A 23,958-nucleotide genomic window follows, 5' to 3' on the forward strand; every position below is an offset into this window, starting at 1 on the left:
CCCGATCACTCTGTGTCGCCCTCACCGATGACTTTAGCCTCATCATCCGTCAGGGTTTTACTCAGGTAAGTCTTCTTCACCCGGATCGTGTTCCCAGAGGGCAGAGTGCAGCCGGTGTTCGGCATGGGAGGCTCTCCATCCTTCTGCTGGAGTTTGTCAGCGATAACCAGGAATGCTCTCAGACCGATATTTATTCTCTGGTTTGAAAAAAAAAGCTGAGATTCAAACTGCCAGTCCTCAATCATGATTTTACACTGCAAAAAATGATTTCTAAGTAAAAAGAAATAAAAATAATAATCCTCATTTTTGAAAATTGTATCTTATAAATCTGCCAACGGAGTAAACAAAAGCTGCTTGGCTAGAAATCTTGAAACTAGCTACAAAAACAAACAAACAAAAAAAAAAACCCAACCTAAAATTAGGTTAATTCGCGAGTTTCAAGATTCCTGGCTGAGCAACTTTTATTTGCTCAATTGGTAGATGTTTTTACTCAAAACAAGAAATTTTGGATCATATTTAAGAATATTTTACTTTATTTTAAGTCGTTTTTAGAGAAGAATTTATTTTCTTTTTAAACAAAAAATAAGATAAACAGTCTAAAAATGACAGCTTTTTTACTTCCTTAGAGATGAATTTTTACAGTGTGCAGTCTTGTAAAGTTTTTGAAATTTATACTTTTAGAGCAAATTTAGCAGAAAAGCTGGTAAAGCCGTAAATGCATTCTTACTTCATGTACCCTCTTAAATATTATACATTTTACAAAAAATTCACACTTTTAAGTGGTGAAATATTACATTTTATTTGTACAGGATCATGATATGGCTCAAATACCCCACACTATGGAATTGTTGTGAATTTGGCCCACCTGTGTGGTTATTTTAGGACTAAAATGTAATGTTTAGATAAAAACCACAAGTAAAAAGTCAAACATGCACCTCAGGATTAAGGCTGAATCCTTTTGAGGGTTTTCCAACACACAGAAGGTCAAAAATGATCTCTTTCATGGCAAAATCCAGTCGCTCCTGCATGAAAATGAAAAATAAAGAGAGGTTTTTATTCCTCAAATACAAATAACCGCTTGTCTCTGAATGTTTCATCAGGTCTAACATGAACTGACAGTAAAGATCTTTGTTGTGCTCACCTGTGCAATAAACTGAATGATTTTGACAAATATATTGAGAGGCATGTCTCTTGGAACCACGCTTCGAGATCCTTTTGGGAAAAGCGTTGTTACAATGGCGTTAAGACGACTGTAAAGAAAGAAAATAAAGTAACGAGTCAGCTCCTTTTGAGATAAATTCTGTTTACATGCTTTAAAAGTTACAGAGTTCTCAACTGATCTATTACTCTAGAACATCCAAAAGCTGCTCATAAATCTGTCCTGAGAATATTCTGCGAGCCTGATCCCAGGTGGAGTTCCTCCTTAAATCTAATAAGTGTTTATAAATTCTTTGGGACTAAAAGCAGAACTTAAAGAGCAAGTCACCCCCTACCAGAGTCTTACTCCACTCCCACTTCCTGTTTGAAAAATGCAACAAATGCTGTTGCCTAGCAGACCAAGAGGGCGGAGCCGCTAACAAATACACACACACACACACACACACACACACACACACACACACACACACACACACACACACACACACACACACACACACACACACACACACACACACACACACACACACACACACACACACACACACACACACACACACACACACAGGCTCACAACGACTTTGTGACATCATATGGTACCAGCTAACGTTCTCGGGTAACTCTTAGCCAATAGCCATGGCAGATTTAAATTCTAACGCAGTGCAGAGTTTTTACCTGACAACGGCACAACACTGACAGTTTTAGTCAGAAAATTAAAATTTTAACTAAAATGCACTAAAGTGCAAAACTATTGACTACACGTGTCTGCAGCACGATTAGACACACATTTATATAGTTTATCAGAGAAAAAAAGCTGATTGGGGGGTGACTTGCTTTTTAAGGTTGTTGCTGTTATTAAAGCCCAGAATCAACCAGTCACAAATAAGAGAGTTGGATGTATTTACCCCTGAGTTGCTGTGTTGCTCTCACACTTTATTCTTATCATATAAACCCACAAGAGTCGATACAAGGACTCGAGGGCGACACGAGCCATTTTGGGATCTCGACTCTGTCACAAAATCAGAAAATGTAGTTAGTGGCTAAATGTCATTAAAACATGTGACCGTCTAGAATTAGCAACTTATTGTGGATTTTTATAGAGTCAAAAATGTGTTATTGCAATCACATCATATACAAAACCAACGCTAAATAAGTAAATATAAATAACCAAGCAGCTCAGTTACCTTCAGATTTGAAAGGCAGTTGTTGAGGAAGACGTGCCATCTGCTGAGGAAGAACTGTTTCTGACTGACGCACAGCAGACACGTCACCAGTGGGTAAAACGCCTGAGAATAAGAACAAGGAATAAAATCTCTTTCATATTCTGTTGTTAAATTATTGAATCAAAGAAGTTTTATCTCTCAAAAACATCTGAATCTCTTCTCATTTCTGAATCATTTTCATTTTGTGTCTATTATAAGATTTAAAAAATGTTACAATACAAACCATGTTTGTGAAGTTATTTTCATGAAGCCCCTCACACATAGAGCAATTTAAGCTGTTTTATTCTTGACATTTTCAGTTCCTTCCAAAACTAGCCGTTTCGGGACTCTAGCTGTTGCTGGCCACGCCCACACATTTCCCCCATGAGGCTGCTAGGAGCTGAGAAGCTCTGTTATTAGAGATATCTCTTAGGTGTGTTCTTTCTGTGTCTTTCTAAATCCATTCTTTTGTACTTTTTTAAACACAGAAACAGTTTTGTTTACCTGTTTGTAGCTACAGTTTCGCCGACGGCTGCCGGCTTCTTCAGTGAAGAAGCCGGCAGCCGTCGGCGAAACTGTAGCTACAAACAGGTAAACAAAACTGTTTCTGTGTTTAAAAAAGAACGAAAGAATGGAGTTAGAGATATCTGTAGAGTTGCTGCTCCTCTAATCTGGGGAGCAGTTTCAAAAAGTCCCCATTTGTGATGTCACAAATGGGGACCTTTTGAAGTTGCTCATTTTAGGCACATACTTTTCTAAAACTAAACACAGACATAAAAGAGATGGCAGTTTTTTCCCCATTCTTTTTATACATTCGTTCCAAACCCCCATAATGCGGGTGAAAAATTGAAGCAAACCTGGAAATGAAATAAATTGCAGTTCCACCCTCATCCACTGGGGGCTGGTGTCAGAAGAGAGCAAATCCTCATTGACTCCCATGTTAAAAATACCAATTTCACAGCAGAAATAAACATGTTTACAGCCTGGTACCAAAACAGGTTTTTGTTTAAATGATCTAGTTTACACTCATGACAACTCTGAGGGGGGTGAATTTTTTTCTCACTCTTCTGTTTGTGTATTAAAAGCCTAAAATTCTGTATAATTAATGAGCATCCGACCCACGTGACCGCAGAGCTAGCTCCGGGGAAGGCCTCAGTAGAGCCTCGGTCTGGCTTGGAAACTGCTCCGGGATTTTGAGTCTCCGTGTTCGTGTATTCTGTTTTGGATATTTTTTGTGCAATTGTTGGACAAAATGACTTGCTGTGGCATTAATTGCACTAATAGAGCGTCCAAGGAGTCTCCACTTCATTTATTTCGGTAAGTAAAATTATATTTATGTATTTTAGGTCACTGCCGAGCTGAGCTTCGATTTTAACATGTACTGTTTAACCATGAAATTTAAATGTAATAGGGTAAAACCCAGTGCATTTAACATAACGCTGCACTTTAGAAAATGGGTTGAAATATAACATGTTGGTGGAGCTGGGTTCCGACTATTGGCTTGTGGAGCTCTCGGGAGACCGATGTTTTCCACTCGTTCTCGCCTCCCCGCAGCTCGGCGCATCTCTGTCTGATTGCGGCTTCTGTCTGCTGCGCGGGCTGCCGGCTTGTGGAGCTCTGGGATGGAAATCTTTCCACCCGGTTCTCCCCAGCGGCAGCTCTGCGCATCTCAGATCGCAGCGGCGCTTGTCTGCTGTGCGGCTGCCGGCTTGTGGAGGTCTCGGAGACCTCTGTGCTCCACCCGGTTTTACCCAGCAGTCAACCCGGCGTATCTCTGACTCAGAAGCTCTGGTGTTGTGCACAATTAACTCCGGTTGTAGCTAGGTTGCTACCTCTGTTAGCATAGCTCCCACCTCTGCATTAGCTTTGGGTTAGCTTCAGGTTAGCTTGTAGCTAGTTCGACCGGGTGTCGTCAGTTGATCCCAGCCTTACAGCCCCACCCTCAGCTCCACCTCTCTTCCCTTTTGTGGAATTGTCTGGGCTTGACGGAACCTGTGACACGGTCAAAATGGCGGTGGTGGCTACCTCCCATTTATCTTCAAAAATGTGTTATTGGAGCCTGTGGAAACCCATTGTCCAATATTTAAATGTCAATGGCTCGTTCTGCGATTATCTTCGTAATCCATTTCTTTGTTCTTTTTTAACACAATTTAATTTTTTTCATGTTTGAAGTGTTTATAGAGACATTGGAGACTCACATGGTGACTCAAAAGGATACAAAAGGTGAGTTTTGAATAATATATCTCCTTAAAAGATCCACTTAACCACATTTTTCATAAATCTGCAGGGGTCTCTAGTAAGAATGAATGCCTTGCAAGTCCTACTCCAGCGTCGTTTCAGGAATTAGAAGTGAGCCAGATCAGAGTTCAGCTGAACCTGGTAGGATTTTGAGTCTTATTTCCTGATATTTGGACATCTCGCCTCTGATTGGCTAACAGAAATCTAACTCTACCACTGAATCTGTTTACAATGTTGATGTTTTATCTCCACAAATAACACACGCCTGGAGGAGTTCTGCTGTGTGGTGGAGTTGCTAATGCTAACAGTTAGCTTCTACTAGCCGAGACATTCTCTACTCTTTCCTGGACGCTAAACCAACAACTGCATTCCCCGTCGTGAGTCAAGATAGGTGAGTCCATGAATGTTAAGTGACAGTGTGACGTAGATCTGTCAGGATTTTCAAATCCTACAGTTTCACCGTCTACTTTTTTAAATCAGAAGCTAATGCGGGAGATAGGTGTAGGAGACTATTTTCACATTCAGCCTGCATGCAATCATTAGAGTGACCGATTATCATCAGAAATACTCATTAAAAATGTTTCTGTGAAGTTGAACTTTCAAAAAAAAAGTTTTCTTCTTTCATGCATTTTTGCTGTAGATGCATCACTGAAAGACATCTTTCAGTAGCAATTGCTGAAAGGATAACCAGCCATTTCCCCCTCTTTCCCAGTGAACTAGTGTTACTTCACAAGGACCAGCACTGCTTTCATGCTCCTTTTGATGCCCTAGATGACCACATAAATCACCTGTAGTGTGGACACTAATGTTGTGAAATAAGATTTCATAAGAAGGAAGTCATTGCAGGCGTCCAGGCCATCATGCACCAAAGGTAGTCGGAGGAAAACCAGAGGCGTAAAACAACAAACAGACCCGTCAGTCAGAGCCTGTTTTCCGTGCTGTGACTAACCAGTGAGTGCTTCTTCCTCGAGGACAGGTCCAGGGTTGTGTCGTACAAGCTGTCCACAAAGTTCCTCAGGCAGGGCACGTTCACCTCGTTCTTCACCGCCTAGGTCAGGATCAACGTCAGGGTTTATTATTAAAAAAAAACTTAACGTTCAAGTAAAAACACATCTCACATGGTCTCTGATTTATCATCAAATACCAGAAAGATCTACAAGAATAAACTTACTGCTGCAACAGGAACCAGGATCTCCACGAAGAGACCAGCCAGGGCATGCTTAATGTCCTTATCCTTTACTTCTAGAAAATACTGAGCGCACTCCTGAAAACGTGAGCGGAGCACAAAGATTTACCTCTGAATCTGAAAACACTCTGACGACGTGGGTCGATGAGATAAATATGAAATGTCTAAAGAAAACAAAGGAAAGCACGAGTTACCGTATTTTCCGGACTATAAGCCACCACTTTTTCCCATGCTTTGAACCATGCGGCTTATAATGAGGTGCGGCTTTAGTCAACCAGAAAGGATGGATGCTGGAAAGTCTAATGAAGGAATGGTTAAAGGAGTGCTACGGAAAGCGCCCAGGAGGATTTTTTTCACAGTAAGACGGCGCTGCTCGTTTTCCCAGCTTCACCCCGGGATGATGACAGCAACACGGACAGCGACACTGACATCCCCACAGAAAAGGTATGTGACGAAGCTTTTCTGAGGCTGTTCAACTCCGACACTGAAGAAGATGACTTCAGTGGTTTCAGTACCCAGGAGGACGATGAATACACTAATCAATAACTTTTCTGTTTTGTTTGATACTGATCAGTTCAGTTACGTTCAGTTAAACTACGTTTTCAATTCAGTAGATATCTGCGGCTTTTAGCCCGGTGCGGCTTATATTGAGGTGCGCTGTATAGAGCTCCGGACGTCACGTGACTCTCAGAGAGTAGTCGCCATGTTGGCAGGCAACAAATGTAAACAAAATGAACGGGATCGGCATGGATTTTACACCGTCTGAGTTTATATAGTCAGAAATTAAACAGACTAAACATCTCCAACCCGTACCATGCCCCTGGGATACTTTTTAAAATGCCAGAAGCTGTCGAAGCAGACCTCTTACCAGATTTGAGATACCCTGACATTTTTATTTTCCTTGTTAATCTTCCCTCGTCCTACTCCAGCACAAATCCATAAAACTAATTAAACAAAAACACAAATAACATAGATTTACATGTAAGAAGTTTAAATAGAGTGCTGTGCTGTTTGAATGTATAAACTGAACGCCAAGAGAAATCACCAGTCTGATTTTTTTTCCGTGAATAAAATAAATATGTCAGGCAGGAGCGTCTCAGGGTCTGTCTGAGATCTGTCTCGGTGAGACAGATAATAGCAATCCAAAGTGCTTTTTATGTGTGATCTGACAATTGATCAACCATTGCTTAAAAATTAAATAAAGCTTAGCCGGTTAATTGCTGTGATCATAAAACACGTAAATGGCAGCACGCAGAAATCACGAGGCAACGTTTTACGTGACGTTTACTTGTTGCTATGAGTAATAAGACAGAAAAAGCCACGCCAAAATAAGTTTAGGAAGCCCACTAAGAATCATAATAGAGCTCCGGGAGTTGACGTCACTTCTCCCGGCATGCAACATTTCAAATCGAAACAACGCCATATTGGCATGCAGAAGCCCGCAGCTGGACTATTTGTTATTGTCAGAAAACTCAATCAAACGGGAAATATGGTAGATTCCTGTTGTGCTCCAGGATGCAGAACAGACGTGGACGACATAAGGAATGAGCCATCTACAGGATTCCCCAAGATCCGGAGCGCCGCAAACGTTGGATCATTGTAATAAAACACACTAGTGACCGGGCTAAAATGAAGCTGTGGGATCCCGAGAGTAAAGGTTTTCGCTTATGCAGCGACCGCTTCATATCAGGTACTTAAACCAACGTTTCCTCAACTGTGTATGGAGTTTATTTTAAATGCTTTTATTACGATTCTTAGTGGGCTTCCTAAACTTATTTTGGCGTGGCTTTTTCTGTCTTATTACTCACAGCAACAAGTAAACGTCACGTAAAACGTTGCCTCGTGATTTCTGCGTGCTGCCGTTTACATGTTTTATGATCACAGCAATTAACCGGCTAAGCTGTATTTAATTTTTAAGCAATGGTTGATCAATTGTCCGATCACACATAAAAAGCACTTTGGATTGCTATTATCTGTCTCACCGAGACAGATCTCAGACAGATCCTGAGACGCTCCTGCCTGACATATTTATTTTATTCACGGAAAACAATCAAACTAGTGATTTCTCTTGGCGTTCAGTTTATACATTCAAACAGCACAGCCCTCTATTTAAACTACTTACCTGTAAATCTGTTATTTGTCCATCCATCCATCCATTTTCATCCGCTTATCCGGAGTCGGGTTGCGGGGTCAGTAGCGTCAAGAGGCCCAGACTTCCCTCTCCCCAGCCGCCTGAGCCAGCTCCTCCGGGGGAATCCCAAGGGGTTCCCCGGCCAGGTCCAGTAAGAAGTCCGCTCCGACAGCCTCTGGCGTTTTAAAAAAGTATCCCAGGGGCACGGTAAGGGTCGGAGATATTTAGTCTATTTAATTTCTGACTATATAAAATGATTTCTTCGGTTTTAAAGTGTGAAGTAAACTCCGATGAAGTAAAATCCAAGCCGATCCCGTTCACGTTCATGGTTACATCCGTGTTTGTTTAGCTTCTTTTACCTGCCAATATGGGGTCTACTAACTGAGAGTCACGTGGGGTCCGGAGCCCTATGAAAGCAATTAAAATAAATACCATACACAGTTGAGCAAACGTTTGGTTTAAGTACCTGATATGAAGCGGTCGCTGCATAAGCGAAAACCTTTACTCTCGGGATCCCACAGTTTCATTTTAGCCCGGTCACTAGCGCAGTTTACTGCAATGATCCAACGTTTGCGGCACTCCGGATCTTGGGGAATCCTGTAGATGGCTCATTCCTTATGTCGTCCGCGTCTGTTCTGCATCCTGGGGCACAACAGGAATCTACCATATGTCCCGTTTGATTGAGTTTTCTGACAACAACAAATAGTCCAGCTGCGGACTTCTGCCTGCCAATATGGCGCCGTTTCGATTTGAACTGTTGCGTGCCGGGAGAAGTGACGTCAACTCCCGGAGTTCTATAGTCCGGAAATTACGGTACATCAGGGAGTTTCTGCCGTGAATTCTGTTTCACCTGCATGAACTGGAACGAAGCTTCAAAATCCTCAACGGGGTACATCTTAATTCTGAAGAACTTGACCCCCATGATGAGGCTGATGGTGCTCTGCACCACATACGGACTCTGCTCTTTCTGCCTTAGCTCCTTCAGCTCAGTTGCAAACTTCTTTTTCACAGCAGGAAACCTGAGAGGAGATAACCACACCAGAGCTTACACAAAGATACCTGCACAACAACCACAAACCAGCAGATCTTAGACTCAGAACTCAGGCAGCTTCCGAAAGTCGTACCCTCGTCACAACCTACACATGGAGACTGGCTCCGACCTGACCGTTTGCTCAGACTGAAACAGACATCAGGTCTAAATTTAAAAATGTCATCATGAGCTTTTCTCAAACCTTTATCTTGTTTCTCTGATGAAGTAAGGAAAGAGATAATGGTATCGTGTGGAGAAACAGAAACTATGATTACAAAAACATTGTTCAAAATGACTAAAAAATGATTTTTTTCTACCTCAGAGCCACTTAAACCTGTCATTCAGTTAAGTTCCTCTTGCAGAAAATGAAGCAAGTACTATGAAAAGAGGTGTGCAGCACATATTTCTATTTTAAGAGGTTGTTCCCTGCTGCTGTGATCTGAAAAGCTCAATTTCCAGTCCTAGTTTGGTGTTAAAGAAGTGTCTAAAAGTGTCTTTCAGACCTCTGAACCAGGGAACGTTTTGCAGAAAGTCTTCAAAGATGACAACACATAAATATAACGAGGCAAGGCACCGAAACCCGACCAGGTCAGAGATTAAAAATCTAAACTAGTCACAGAAAGTGGGAAGTTGTTGCTTACTTGGACTGGGCTAATACTCCTATGACTTCAGCATAGAGGTCAGCTACCGTGTGCATGTTTCCAATGTTGGGACCATGATATCTGCAAGGAAACAGGAGAGGACAAGAAAGATCACAACTTTTATGTTTCAGAAAGTATAAAAGAAATAATAATCTGTGTTGGAATAAATTAGCTCTCACCCCTCTTTATATTTAAAGTGCTTAAAGGCTAAATTAATGACTTCATTGACCAAACCATCCAGAACCGGGTAGAGTGGCATCTGTGTGTCAGAAACAAGATAAAATTAAACTTTATTAGATCATTAAGGGTGGAATAAGGAGATGCTTTTTTGCCACTGAAGCAAGCTAAAGGTCCTACCCCTGTTCTTCAGGCTTTCCCCCATTAGGCCTCACCTCCAAAATGAGGGAAAGCACACTGCTTATTCCCGAGGGTTCAGTTTTACGTTTTTGACCCTTTGTTGCACCTTTTCTGCCATAATTTCTAACATAACACACCTACGTGACCGTCTAACAATCTAGCTAACACAGTGTGGAGGTGTTATGGTAAAAAACGAGGCAGTTTTTACTTTTCTTTGTTTATTCATTGCATCAAAACAGCAGCTCAGCCCAACCAATAACCTGGGAAAACCCCACGAACAACAAGTCAAAATTTACAGAACCCAAGGGCGGAGATCGTGGCCGAATTTGGTGAGCACTCTTAAAAATTCCACTGATCCAAAGGACAGTGGTTCAATTCCCACCCCTGACGGACTACACGCTGAAGCATCCCTATGCTGAATAAAAACAAAATACAATTAAAGAAAACAAGCTGACATAATACACACACACACACACACACACACACACACACACACACACACACACACACACACACACACACACACACACACACACACACACACACACACACACACACACACACACACACACACACACACACACAAACACAACTCTGCCATAGACAGATGACAGGCTGCGTGTACAGACGACAGGTCCGTCACCTAAACTATTCGCAACAAGAACAGAACCGAACTCTAAACAAAATATACAAAACAACTCCTTCAATTTATTTCGTAAAAAGGGCGGGACATTCTGTCCGCTATAATAGCTAACCCAGACCCGGCTTTGCTTCCATTTAACTGTTTCAAGCACACAGAGGGGTATGTGCAGAGCATGGACGTAATTTTCACTTTAGAAGTGTGTGTGTGTGTGTGTGTGGGGGGGGGGGTGGGGGTGGGGGGGTGGGGGGGGTATCTCTACAGTATGTTCTAATGGGAAACAGGCTTCAACACAAACGGTTGTTTTCCGCTTGGTCCTAGAGCTCAACCAGTGTCAATTTAATATAGCGTAATATTGTTTTTGAATGGCAAAAAGTGCTGGGGTCAAAACTTGACTTTGGAAAAAGTGGGGGGGACATGTCCCCCCCTGTCCCCCCCCCCACCCAAATTACGTCCATGGTGCAGAGGGAAGAGATGGCCAGAGGGCCGTTTCATGAATGGATCAGGATCCAGTCATTTAGAGCGAGACCTTCACACTGATTGGATGAAGCTTTTCCAGCATTATACAATTCAGAGGTGATTAAAATTGTTCGTTTTTTTAAAACACATTAAATGTGAACAGCATTTTAAGCAATATGACAGAAAATGCACCTTTATTAAGAAGATACATCACATGTTTCTTCTGTAACAGAGTTTATAAGACTCACCTGTTTTAAAACCTCTATAAGTACAAGAGAGAAGATGAAGTCGATGGCTAAATCTCTCCTTTCAAGTAGATAATCTCGCTGCTGCTCATCACTGTTAAAGAATAAAAATGCTGCTGCAATCAAACTGAATTCACAGTTTCATTTGTAGTTGTATGTGCATGTGAAGGATTTAGCATGCACAAATTAGTCCAGCGCTCCTTACTTTTTGGACTTTGTGTTGGCTCTTGGTCGATACTCGTGCAGCTCTTCCTCTAGTCCATTTTGCCTTTTGTACCAGTCGAATAAAGTGCGCAGGATGGAGGAAAGGCTATATTCAGCCAGTGAGCTCATGGTGCTTATCAGCTACAAAAACAAGACAGACATCATGCAAATGCACTTAGTGTTCAGTAGTTAGCATACCACTGTAGGAGATAGAAATCACTGTTTGTTTATCTGCACAGCAATTTTAGCTAAAAAAAACCCCATCTTGTTCTAATTCAGATATTTAAAGTTTAACAGGTCTGGGACCAAATTAGGACATTTTAAAAGGGCAGAATGGATGGTGAGCTGGTTCTTATTGGGACCATGCCCACAGGGTAGTCTCCCTCAGTGTGGCAGGAGGGAGCGGTAAAGGAAGGAACGGGCCGGGCCAGGCCGGGCTGGGCACACAGGAAGGGGTGGAGAGTCTGGTCAGACTGTGGAACACAGCAAGCCCTTCATTCAGCGCGAGGCCGGAGAAGAATCCCGGCTCTGTGGAGGCTGCTGAATGGCCTCACGCTGCAGCACAAACACACCTCTGTGGCTGTGAAAGGCCTTTCTCTGCAAAGCCACAGACCTGCAGGACACACCTTGTGCTGATCTGGTGCCAGCTGACAGGATGTACACTCCTGCCCTTGACTGAAACTGAAAGACCTTATGGGATGTGAGCGGAGCTTTCACCCATCTGTTCTGTGTGGTTCCTAACAGCAGAGCACTGTTCCAAATGTAATAAACTGCTTAATCGCATTCAAATGTACAACATATAAACGTAAATGCTGCAAATGTAAGAAACAACAGTTTTTGTCTTCACTCACTTGGTCAAACTGAGGATCTTCTCCCCTCTGAAGTGACTTTGTTAACGGCTTTTCCTGCGAACACAAAACATTCATGATTTTACACCTCTGAATCTTTAATAATAATAATAATAATAATAATAATAATGATAATAATAATGCATTGAACTTATATAGCACTTTTCTAGACACCCAAAGACGCTTTTCACACACTCTCACATTCACACACTGCTAGTGATGGTAGGCTAGTTGTGGCCACAGCCGCCCTGGGGAGGTCTGACAGAGGTGAGGCTGCCATTTGGCGCCGTCGGCCCCTCTGACCACCACTAACACAGGCGAGTTGGGTGAAGTGTCTTGCCCAAGGACACAGCAGCAGGATGCCCCTGGCGGGAGCTGGAATTGAACCCATGACCCTCTGATCATGAGGCAACCCGCTCTACCACCTGAGCTACTGCTGATGCCCCATTTAGTCTTTAACTAAACAAAACTGAAAACATTGTTGAATTTATTCTGAAGCTCTGAATTTCATCTGAAAAAGAGCACAGTATTAGAGATGGGACACTCTGGACGTGTCCTCTATCACCTGAGATAATAGCTTTCAGGAGGGGTTCGGAGTTCAGAGCTGAAAAAGGAGAGCGCTGCAGAGTCCTTCTCAGCATTCAATCATTATTGTGGAAACAGACGCAAAGGATTCAGCATTTAATCAACAAAGCTTGTCGTCTCATTAGCCAGGCAGCAGATAACAGCGCATCTACTTGCTGAGTGATCTGAAATAACTAAAAGGTCTGATGAGCGTGAAACAGGCGTCGGGTGGGCTGGTGGCACTTTCTCGCTGTCTCTCATTTCTATCTGCATCATCAGTTAAGCCCGAAGCTCCAGCGGGCCTTTTAGTGGTAAAACAAACACTTTCTGTAGAAAAACTAACTGGACTGAAGACACATCATGCTTTGTCGGGCCTTCCCCTCACAAGTGAAGCACATTTTTACTATTACCTAAAAATAAACAGTCGAATTTGAGGTTCGTTTTACTTTGTAACGTCGATTAAACATCACCAATCAGGAGGGATTCTAGTAAAGATTCCCTTGAGTGCTGAGCAAAGGTGTCAGTAGGGACACGTCCCCACCAATGGGGCCATTTCAAGACATTGGGGGGGGGGGGGGGGGGGGGTGTCAAGGAAAGATGGACTTTCGGGGGTACCCTCTCAAAATTAACCTTGAAAGTGACCCTGCCCCAACCCACAAGAGTGCCACAGCATGGACACTGTTTATGATTCCATTTACCTTTAAGAAACCTATACCTTTGGTACAGTGCAAAAATGTTGACATATCTCACAAAATACTGCATGTATGGTCATGTTTACATTTGCAAAACACCATCCACCATCCACCATCCACCATCCCATCCCGTGTGTGCCGGCTGGCTAGCGGGGGTGGTGCTCACATAGGTGGGCAACACATTCTCACACCCAAGGTGTCAAAATATGACGCGTGTGACCAAGCCTCAATATATGACGAATCGGGATGCCCCAGCGTGTTAGGAGACAACGATCAGCGACAAACTGCTGACGTAGCGTCCCAGAACGTCGGTGTCCAACGCTGGTGCTGAGACGGACATTACAAGTGAACTACTTAACCTTCCCCTCACCCCAATCCTAACCTTAAAGTCACAGTTTATGGACCTTAAGGTTAGGATTGGGGTGAGGGGAAGGTTAAATAGTTGAATAATGTCCGTGTGACCACGCGCGTCAAACAGTGACGCCAGCGGAGCCACGTGACCCAGCGTGTCCCTGATCGTCGTCTCCTGACGCGCTGGGGCGTCCCGAATCATCATATATTGAGGCTTGGTCACACGCGTCATATTTTGATGCCTTGGGTGTGAGAATGTGTTGAGGTGGGGCGCCTGCGCCATGCTTACACAGTTTTATGTTGCATGTATTTCATAAACAGACATTTTATGGGGCTCCTAAACAGCTCAGGGGCCTAGGCAATTGCCTTGTCTGCCTGTCTTGTCACTACGGGCCTGCCTGCTAAAGTTGAGAGATTTATCCCCATCAACAATTTTAGTCTTTTCAATTTTGTCTGACCACTTTTAAATATGGCTGCTGTGATTTTTCCCAGAATACCTGCTTCTGCTCTCAGTAGAAGTACCAAACATGAACGATAGGTGTAAGACTCTGAACCACTTCCTGCTTCATTTCTAGCTCAATGCAAACATAAAAACTGCAACCAAATTTTCTTTAATGCATGTTCTTTGCATCTCAGTAATACTTGAAGTATAAATAAAAATAAAACCGTAGCTAACTAATGTATGTAGTTAAATTTTCAACAGAGCTTAAAGAGAATCTGTTCCATCCAACACTAGCTAGCCCTTTAGCTAACCTGAACTTTAAGCTAATGTCAAACATGATAAAACTGGGTTTAATTAATAAGTTCGGGATACAATTTTACAGATCAGTTTTTTTCCTCTTGGCCGGCCCTACTGGAGAGTCATAACTATTTATTTATTTTTTCCTGTCAGTCCAGTGGATCACAGCTCGGCTCTGGTGGGGGAAAGTTAACCGAAACCTGACACAGGTAAGTTACATATTACTTTATGGGTATTAACTGAGAAAGTTACTAACTCGTCTGGTGGTTAGTGGTTTGCGAGATCAGTCCTGAATTTTTAACTTAAATTTAATGAATAAAGCTCTAATGTTAAGTACCTATGCATATTGTAATTAAAGTTAAACGGACAAATGATGCTCATTTATCTAAGTGGCAAGATGGCACCGGTGTGCGTGGCTGGCCGTCTTCCTCTACTTGTGTTTTTAGTATTTTTCTGTTTTATGTACCATGTTGCCGACTCTCTGCTGGTGTATGATCGCCACACGCTTCTGGACCTCCGTTTTTCTGCTGGGAATACTTTTGATAATGTTGGGCAGGATACGTTGCCACCTCTGTTGGCTAGGATTCCAGCATACCTGTGCCGTGCTCCAGTGCTTCTGCCCTGGAGGAGACGTTCATCCTATCGGGGGGAAACACTGAGGGAAGCGAGGCGGAAAGCTAACTAGGTTGAAGTTTGAGCAGCGCCGGTGTCACCTTTTCCCGGTGCGGATAATGGTGTATCCCTATCCAGGGATCTGAGGCGTTTAGTGGAGCCCATTTGTTCCTGTTGCTGGCTTCGATTGTTTGGATTGTCCTTGGCAGCGTGGGAGTAATGCCACCTATTTGCGGCTCCTTGGCTGAGCGTCGGGTTAGCTCGCTGCAGCGCCGAGACAGGCCATTAAGTTTGGACTGGCTAATGCGAGGTCTCTATCGAACAAGACTTTTATCATCAGGGACTTCTTCAAGAACAAGGGTTGGGATGTTCTCTGTATTTCGGAGAACTGGACGACGTCTCCTGAAAGTGAGTCCCGCACTTTTCCTGAACTTCTGCCTCCAGGATGCTGTTATTTTAACTCCTCTCGGACATCAGGACGTGATGGTGGAACTGCAACAGTTTTTAAGGACTCTTTAAAAGTAAGCGACTTCACTCTTCCCTTTATCTCAACAGTTGTTGAATGTTGAACGTTATCTGTTTGAACTTGGTCGTAATGACCCCGTGCTGTGCATGGCGGTGTACCGTCCACCTGGGTACAACAAGGACTTTCTAGCAGAGCTTGCTGGGCTTTTGGCACAAGTGCTGCCAGAATGTGATAGGTTGCTTATTTTAGGTGATTTTAATATTCATACTTGTTGCCCTGACAAACCAATGGTGAATGAATTATTAAGAATTGTGGACTCTTTTAATTTGGTTTAGCCTGTTTGTGCCCCGTCCCAGGAACATGGACACTCTTGACCTGGTTTTAACATGTGGTGTGTTGGTATCTGACTTGGTGACTTGTGATGCTATTTTCTCAGACCACGTGGCAGCTTTGATTACTTTGTTTCTGTCTGATATGTCTGATGTGACCCTCTGTGCACCCTCCACAAGTTAGAGGTATTAACCCTTCAACTGCTGCCCGTTTTTCTTGTACTGCCTTTGATGACGTTCCCACACCTCCTAGTTCTGACTTGTTGGATGTAAATCCACTAAGCTCCTGGTTCCATGCTACCTGTAGCAGTGTCTTGGATTCTGTCGCTCCACTGAAGCCTAGGCTTCCCAGGACCAGATCTGAGCCATGGCTGAACAACTATACACGTTTATTGAGGCAGAAAAGTCGACTAGCAGAAAGGATGTAGAAGAAGGATAGGTTACTGAGCTCTTTTCAGGTGTTAAGAGACTGTCTTTGTGACTATCAGGGGGCTGTGAGGGATGCTAGGAGGGTGCATTTCTCAAACGTGATACTCTCAGTGCGTCACAGGTCACAGTTGCTTTTTGATGTAATTGATAATATTCTCAATATTCACCAACCAGTGGGTACTGAGCCCTCCGTGATGTCTTGCAAAGCATTTAGAAGGTTTTTTGGTGGACAAAATAGTCAATATCAGACTGAGCTCAGATTCTGTCAGTTCCCTGTCAGACTTTTTCTGGTCCCTGTTCAGTTTTAGTCAGTTGGAGCTCTTACGTTGGATTGCCTTTGGGATTTTGTTAAGTTTTTTAAACCTGCTGGTTCTCCCTTGGATTTGATGCCCCCTAGGCTTTTAAAATACGTTTTTTTATCAGTTGGTCCTTGGGTTCTTGCCATTATTAACTCATTCACTGCCATTGACGACTAAAGTCGTCATTTTAAATCCAACCGTTCACTCATGCAGGGAGAACAAACATCTCAGCTCTAAAGCAGATCTTCATCCGCACATGTCACGTGATCAGGAAGCAGAAAATCCACGTGTTAGGAGATCGTTTTGGATCGCTGCTAGAAAAAAGTGAGGCGCGAACCGGAAAAGCTTCTGCCGATCACGATTCAACAACGGATCATGAAAGAACGGATAAAGCTCAAAACACGCAGATTCTTCCTGATGTAAGAGGTGAGTCTCCGCTTTGTTGTTGTTGTTTTGGCGTCAACATCATCCTAGCATGCAACTTTCTGTGACTCTTAAAGAAACAGTAAAAACGGTGAGAAACGCTGGCAGCGAATGAGTTAATGAGCGTGACTCCAAATTCATTTTACGCATTTTTACGCCCACCACCCCTATGAGTAACTGCTAATTCCTGAAACGGGAGTGTCCAGGGGTGGACTGGTCTATCTGGCATTCTGGCACTGTCCCGGTGGGCCGCTTAGCCAAGTGGGCTGCTTGCCCAGCTTGAGCCGACACTACTCCACAGTAGGTGATCTTAAGAACATTAGCTACATGGTAACCCGAAGCTAACAGCGTTTTTCCAGGCATTTTTAGCAAGAAAAACGCGGTAGAGCGTTGACATAGGAGTTGTTTTACTGCGTTAGCATGTAGCTAATGTCCCGTTGATCTCCGCCCGTGGAGAATGAGCTGATCTGGAAGGCCAGGGCTCCCGGACGCAGCGGTCTGGCCCTGCTTGTAATTTAACAGTCCCAGTCTATATTAGATCTCACATTCGGCCTAGAGACAAGTCCGCGGGCGGCAACACCCCCTACCCTCGCCGCTCTCCCAATGGGGAGGGCCGACAATTCGTAAAAATTCCAGGGCCGCATTTTGGTCCCAGTCCACCCCTGGGAGTGTCATTGCTTTCTTAGCATAGAAAACAACTCTGAAGATACTCAACAGGTGTATTGGAAAAAATGAGTGAACAACAGAAAAAATGTTTTTGGAGAAAAGAGATGAGGTATTTTTTTCAGGAGAAGGTGAGCACTGAGCTGTATTGTTTTGTATCCGAGGCGTCAAAAACTGACGCTGGGTGACCAAGCGTTTGTTTCCGAGACTGCAGCTGCGTCACACTGTACCGCGTAGCCAATAGCATTTGGAGGTGACCTGTTCACGAAGTAACTTACAAACCAAGACTCCGTTGGAGTTATCATTTTCCATCTCTACAGAATAACACATACCTCTACCAGGCACGCCAACCATTTGGTCTGTGACTTTCTGCTCACTCACCAGCGGCTCAGCCATGATAATGCGGATCTTGCACTCGGACAGGGTGGTGAAGCTGGCAAAAAGGCTCTTGAGGACGTACTCGCCCGGCCTGCTCTCTGGATCGATGCTAATGGGCATCATGGCTGGGGGACCTTTTTCTCCCTGAGGACAGCTGACTGAAGGGATGGGAGGTTTGCTGTATCCGTTCCCCACAGGTGAGGCTGAGGGAACAAACACAAAACCATGACTTGGGAAACTGAGCAAAATTAAGCTAAATGTTACCATCTTAAGCACAGATGAATGTGTCTAGCTAAGCCACAGATCTAAGTATGAAAGAAAACAGAGCATTCCTGGAAAATTTTCCAAAAATGGACAAAACCTTTCAAACATGTTGGGCATTCCAGAGTCGGGCTGTACAAAGAGCATGGGTTTGCAGCGAGTCTGCTCTTTTATCCTACTTTTACACAAAATGGGGCACACGTGGAAAATAAAACATCATGGTCATCAGTTGGTGTTTTGATTTCATACCAAAGATGTCATCGCTCTTGGAGGAAAGCAGGAGCCACAAACATGCAGCCATCCTTCAGTCAGTGTTGTCTTATGGACAGGAATGTCTTGATATTGATAACAAAACCCTCCTAAACTAGACTTTCTGAAAGTCTATGACAGTAGGGCTGCCCTCAAATAGCCCTCAGTAGCACAAACATGAAAAACGTTCCCCTTACTGAAATCCTGGCAATGATTAGAATTAGGATTATGCTTTTATGATTTAGCAGATGACCCTAGAAAACAGCACGTTGCGATAGTCAATATGAACATAAAATACATTTTTATTCTGTTTTCTCACAGAACAAAGGCTCTGTTTTGGTTAGTGGTAGTCTGAGTGGGGTTTGGGTTGAGTTTTCTTTGTTTTTGTGAGTCTTTTTCCTTGAACCTTGTTTCCTGTTTTATTCTGTAACTCAATTTCCTTGGAATGTTCTTCAGCTACTTTTATGGTTTGCTTGCCGGCTTGTAGCGTGAGGCCGACTGATATGTATTTTTTTGGGTCGATGCAGATACAGATTTTTAAAGGACTTTGTTGCCAATGGCCGATATCTAAAGCTGATAATTAAGGCTGATATATTAAACACCAAATTTAAACGGATATTCCACTCAGAAGTTAAATTTTGTCTGTTGTCAGATTTCTCAGAGTTCTGCTTCCAGATCAAGAGAATGACTGAGCTTTCTAGCTACAAAATCCTTTTTCTCACTTATCCAGGGTTCCCCCCAGCGCTTTATAAGCCTGGCAGCCCGCCAGGCTTTGCTTGGCCACCCGCCAGGCTAAGCGTCACGCCCCGCCCCCCTCCCCGGCCCTATCGTGTCCAATGACACGAACGGCACAACGAAACTAGAGCCCTCCATCAGCTGATATTGGTGAGAAACAGCAGCGGAACGTGTGCAACTCCCCACCCCCGCTCTCACGGAGGAGCGCTGCGGGACGGAGCGCGACCCCCCCTTCTGACGGCTGAATCCGCCAGGCTTAACTCATTTTCTGGGGGGAAACCCTGCTTATCTAACTCTGGGAAATCGAACAAGCAATATTTTACTTAGGGGTGGAATATTCCCTTTGGTGTAAACATTGAAAAAGGCACCTCATATTATTTATTTATTTATTTATTTTATCGGCTTCTAAAAATTCTTTCGGCTGATGGCCGATATAGGGAGAATTGAATATATCGGCCTCTGCTTGCAGCACCACCGTGTTTAATGTTTTGCCTGCTCCCTATGAACATTAAGCCAGACCCCTTGGATTTCCCTTTAAAAGATTGTTAAGACTTTAATCACAATGCTCTCTGCTTGGGAATCCTTCACGTCTGGACCAAAAACACTCGGCTCATAACGGCAGCTGCTTTTCAACTACTTTGTGAGTTTGACCGACCAACATTTTCCCACTTTTAGTCGACCTTGAAACCATCTGTATCCCATCTGCAGACATCTACCCCACCCTCTGAAAACTCTATCATAAACCAACTCAAGTTAAACATTGACCCCCCAGTGTTACACTCTGGTGCCTCAAGACACAACTGTGCTAGTGTGCAGGAATCCAAACAAACACCTCATTAAAACTTAACTGTAACTTACTGCTTATTACTGACCTCCCTTCCACTAAACAGCAGGTACATTCACTGCCTTTTACTGACAAATATATTCAACTATATATATATATATTTTTTTTTTACAAGTAGTCAAAGTTTGCACATTTGCATTTGGCTTGACTCTTGGCTTTAAGGTAGCGCGACACGGGTTGCGAATGACCACAGCCACCAATTCTTGTCATGTGTCTTGCCGATGTCCGTCTGATCTCTGAATTGTGTGTACTGAAACTCTAATTTCCCTATGGGATAATTAAAGTATTGATTGATTAATTGATTGATTGATTGACTCAAACCCAACGTAGAGCATCACTGTTAAGAACACGTTACCATGAAAGTCATTCAGTAAACAGCAGCTGACAATGAAAATGTACTTTTACGTGTTTAGGAAGAAGTCTGTGTGCCCTATTTAAAAAAAAACTCAATGGTGCCATTTTGGCGCAAAGCAGAGGCAGCATCAGGTAGCATTTGGTCATTCATAAGTAATGTCGCTAATGTTGCGCAATCACGTGCTTTTCACAACAAATCACACAATAGCGGTATGAAGGGGGTGTAGTGTCTGCGCTGTCACGGCCATGCAAGAAGACATGGTCATCATTCAGAAGTCCAATGTTGCAGTAAAATATCTTTCAAGCTTGGCGGCATGAGTGGCGCAATAATCTTGCCTCGCCATGAAACTATGATGCATTCAAAAGACACATCATGGCGGCAGGATTACCCTGGTATGCCGCCATGCTGTGTCGTTTGATAGCGGCTCATGAGACACGAAAGCTGGGTTGCTTTGACGTCAAGTACTGTACAAAAAAAGTTTGGAAAAGAGATCAGATGTCTGCGTAAATCAAAGCAATGATTGAATTATCGATATCTGCTTCAATCTGAGGTACAGAGCTGCATGTTTACATAGCTGAAGACAAATGCACACCTTTATACCAAACAAAAGGGGAAAAGAAGGAAAAATAGAATAGTATGTGAGCAAAAAAGAAATTAACTAAACACTTTTCTATCTTTAGAAACCTTTATTTTCCTTCCTGACCAATTTTAATATTTTTTTAATGAGTTCTTAGTGTGTGTGATGAACTTTTCAAGCTTTCAGGACACACTCCTCTCACTCAGAACCTACCCAGACCTTTGATGAAGCTGATGACACCGGACTTACTCCAGCACACAGACGTTCTCTCCATAGTTGGGAAAGAGGATGTCCAGGGTTGTCCTGAATCAAAAGCAAATGTTGCTCAGCAGATTCCACCAACTCCCACGTCTTGTGTACCAGTCGGTTTCGTTCTCCTGGGTCTAGTTTCCATGGTGTTCAGATGCAACAGCAGGTGCGTTTTTAAAACGGGAGTAGTGTTTGGAACGGTAGTCCACACATTCACTACTGCAGATCTCTCTCTCTCACTGTTAGTGCTCCCTCTGCGATGGCTTCCTCCAGCCTTGTGACCAACTGGCGCCTTCCAAGAGTGAAGGTCAGGTGGGAATTTTTAGCTGCAGAGTGATGAGATCCAGCATGCTATGGTGACATAGCTGAGTGACTATATTTGTCCCCGGGTAAACATTATATTTACAACGCAGCCCTCGCCCTCCCTCCACACCTAAAGCACGAGGTGCCGACCACCAGAGTGTAAACACCATTTCTTCATCAGCGTGCTGACCACTTTTGTTTTTTATGAGCCATAATCGCAAAGTTGAGCAATTCAAGATAACTTTCCAGGAATGCTCCAACGCTCTTAATCATTACTAGGTCACAATTAAATAAAAATGGGCTGTCACATGCTTGTCAGGATGACATTCACTATTTAAGGTGTTGACCCAAACAGCAGCGTAAATCAAGGAAAGATGGACATCAGTGGAAGCTTCTTTTCATTTTATTCTCCAACAGTGCTACCAACAACAACCCAGAACAATGGGGAGACAGACAATTTATACAGGTGACCTTAATTGGGAGAACCCATTCAAAGGGGAAAACGGTACAACCTCTAAAGGGAAACAAAACCTATTTACATAAAAGACTAACAGATACATTCATAAACTAAACAAACCAGTGCAAGCTGGAGTATTCAATCATTAATAATTCCAAACAACTTCTCCACAACCCACTCAATGTTGGTACAATCCCAGCGCCATATAAGGCTTGGTTTATGATTGGAGCATTTACTTTATGCTTGGTGACGCGGCTCGCGGACGGAACGCGCTTCACAACTTGCAGCGTTTATGGTTCATGCGGCTTGTCTCTGCGGTGAGCCAATATTCTCCCAAACTGTAGGGGGCAGCATGGAGCTCTACGGCATGCATCCAACACTACACCATAGTAGAAGTAAAAATTACTGTTGTTTACAACATGGCATTCCAGCATTTTTAACAGCGTCCTCGTCTTTTCCGACAGTGTGAGCTATTTCTCTCCAAGAACTATTAACAACACGTTGATCACGGTGATCTTTGAGAGCTGAATCATGCAAATGTCTGTATTTACGAACCTCTGCCATACTAGTTCTTGCCAGTCCGCCATGTTTTTCCACGTCAGACCGTCCGCGTGGTTAGAAAATTTCCTAGGTGCGCGGTGCGGAAAGTTTGAGCCGTGCGGAGGCGCGGTGGAGGGGCGTGGTTGTTAAAATGACGCAATTTTGCCGCGCGGAGCCGTGCGAACCTCACGGACGTGTCAAGCATAAACCAAGCTTAAGTGTGCACAAACCCTCGGGGAAGATTTTGTCTGTGCACACCTGCATGGAGACAGCAGGGGTTGGTTGAATGATGTGCAAAAGAAAAGACTAACTGTTGTTTGCCCATATCTCAACAATGAACTATTTTTCTTTACAGATATCCAGAAGTAAAAGGAATCCGCATACCAAAACAATACACAACCAGGCTAAACATGATGTCAAAACCTATTTTTGCTTCAACAATAAAAGTAATTAAATATCTATGTAACAGTGTCTCATTGTTACACGGGCTTATTCATACAAATTCTCTCATGTGGATGATTTAAACTAGAGGCTGAAGCTTCAACCAGTGCACATATTAAACCCGCGTCTGTGTCTTGGGTCAACGTCTCGGGCGCCACACAAGGAGCTCTGCCACAGCGTGTATGACAACATCACCAAGCTGGAAACGCCCTCAGCATGGTGGTGCTCCCGCGTGGACGTCTCTGTTCTACAGAGACGCACACATCATAGCCCTGAGAGACGTCCTCACTGAGTAAACGGGTGTTTCAGCAGCCGTCTGTGGTCAGTGTGGGTGGACATTTACACGCCCCTGACCCCTTTTGCTGAATTCCAGTTTGGACTGTAAGAAACAAACAACACTGCTAGCACAAAGGGACAAATTGTTTCAGAAGACCAAATTTAATTTACCATGTTGACAGAAACATTTCCAATACAAACTGAAAAACACTCACAGTGGCTTTACGCTTTCATCTATTGAAATGTTTCTATGAATCCGATCTATATATATTTTAACTTTTTTCTAATGAAACCTCAAGCTGAATAGTTTTTTGTTCAAATGCATCATAAAATGTTTAAAACTAACAGCAAGTTTGGAGTTTGAGATTTTTAAAACGTGCAGCCAGA

The 23,958-nt window shown here is 43.3% G+C and overlaps 1 protein-coding gene across 3 annotated transcripts in view; it reads right to left on the reverse strand.

Moving 5' to 3' along the window:
* Positions 1-23,958, reverse strand: part of frya (furry homolog a (Drosophila)) — a 69,469-nt gene that overhangs the window by 37,797 nt on the left and 7,714 nt on the right. For all 3 annotated transcript variants that reach the window (XM_054742469.2, XM_015951031.3, XM_015951036.3), the window contains exons 2-15: positions 18,288-18,487; positions 12,343-12,396; positions 11,493-11,632; positions 11,291-11,381; positions 9,766-9,845; positions 9,587-9,667; positions 8,766-8,934; positions 5,770-5,862; positions 5,548-5,646; positions 2,343-2,444; positions 2,064-2,167; positions 1,142-1,250; positions 936-1,022; positions 26-197 (exon numbers count right to left, since the gene is read on the reverse strand). In XM_054742469.2, the coding sequence (XP_054598444.1) occupies positions 26-197; positions 936-1,022; positions 1,142-1,250; positions 2,064-2,167; positions 2,343-2,444; positions 5,548-5,646; positions 5,770-5,862; positions 8,766-8,934; positions 9,587-9,667; positions 9,766-9,845; positions 11,291-11,381; positions 11,493-11,632; positions 12,343-12,396; positions 18,288-18,487 (1,581 nt within the window). The remainder of the gene's footprint in view (positions 1-25; positions 198-935; positions 1,023-1,141; positions 1,251-2,063; positions 2,168-2,342; positions 2,445-5,547; positions 5,647-5,769; positions 5,863-8,765; positions 8,935-9,586; positions 9,668-9,765; positions 9,846-11,290; positions 11,382-11,492; positions 11,633-12,342; positions 12,397-18,287; positions 18,488-23,958) is intronic.

The sequence above is a fragment of the Nothobranchius furzeri genome, chromosome 13, assembly GCF_043380555.1.
Source record: "Nothobranchius furzeri strain GRZ-AD chromosome 13, NfurGRZ-RIMD1, whole genome shotgun sequence".
Taxonomy (NCBI): domain Eukaryota; kingdom Metazoa; phylum Chordata; class Actinopteri; order Cyprinodontiformes; family Nothobranchiidae; genus Nothobranchius; species Nothobranchius furzeri.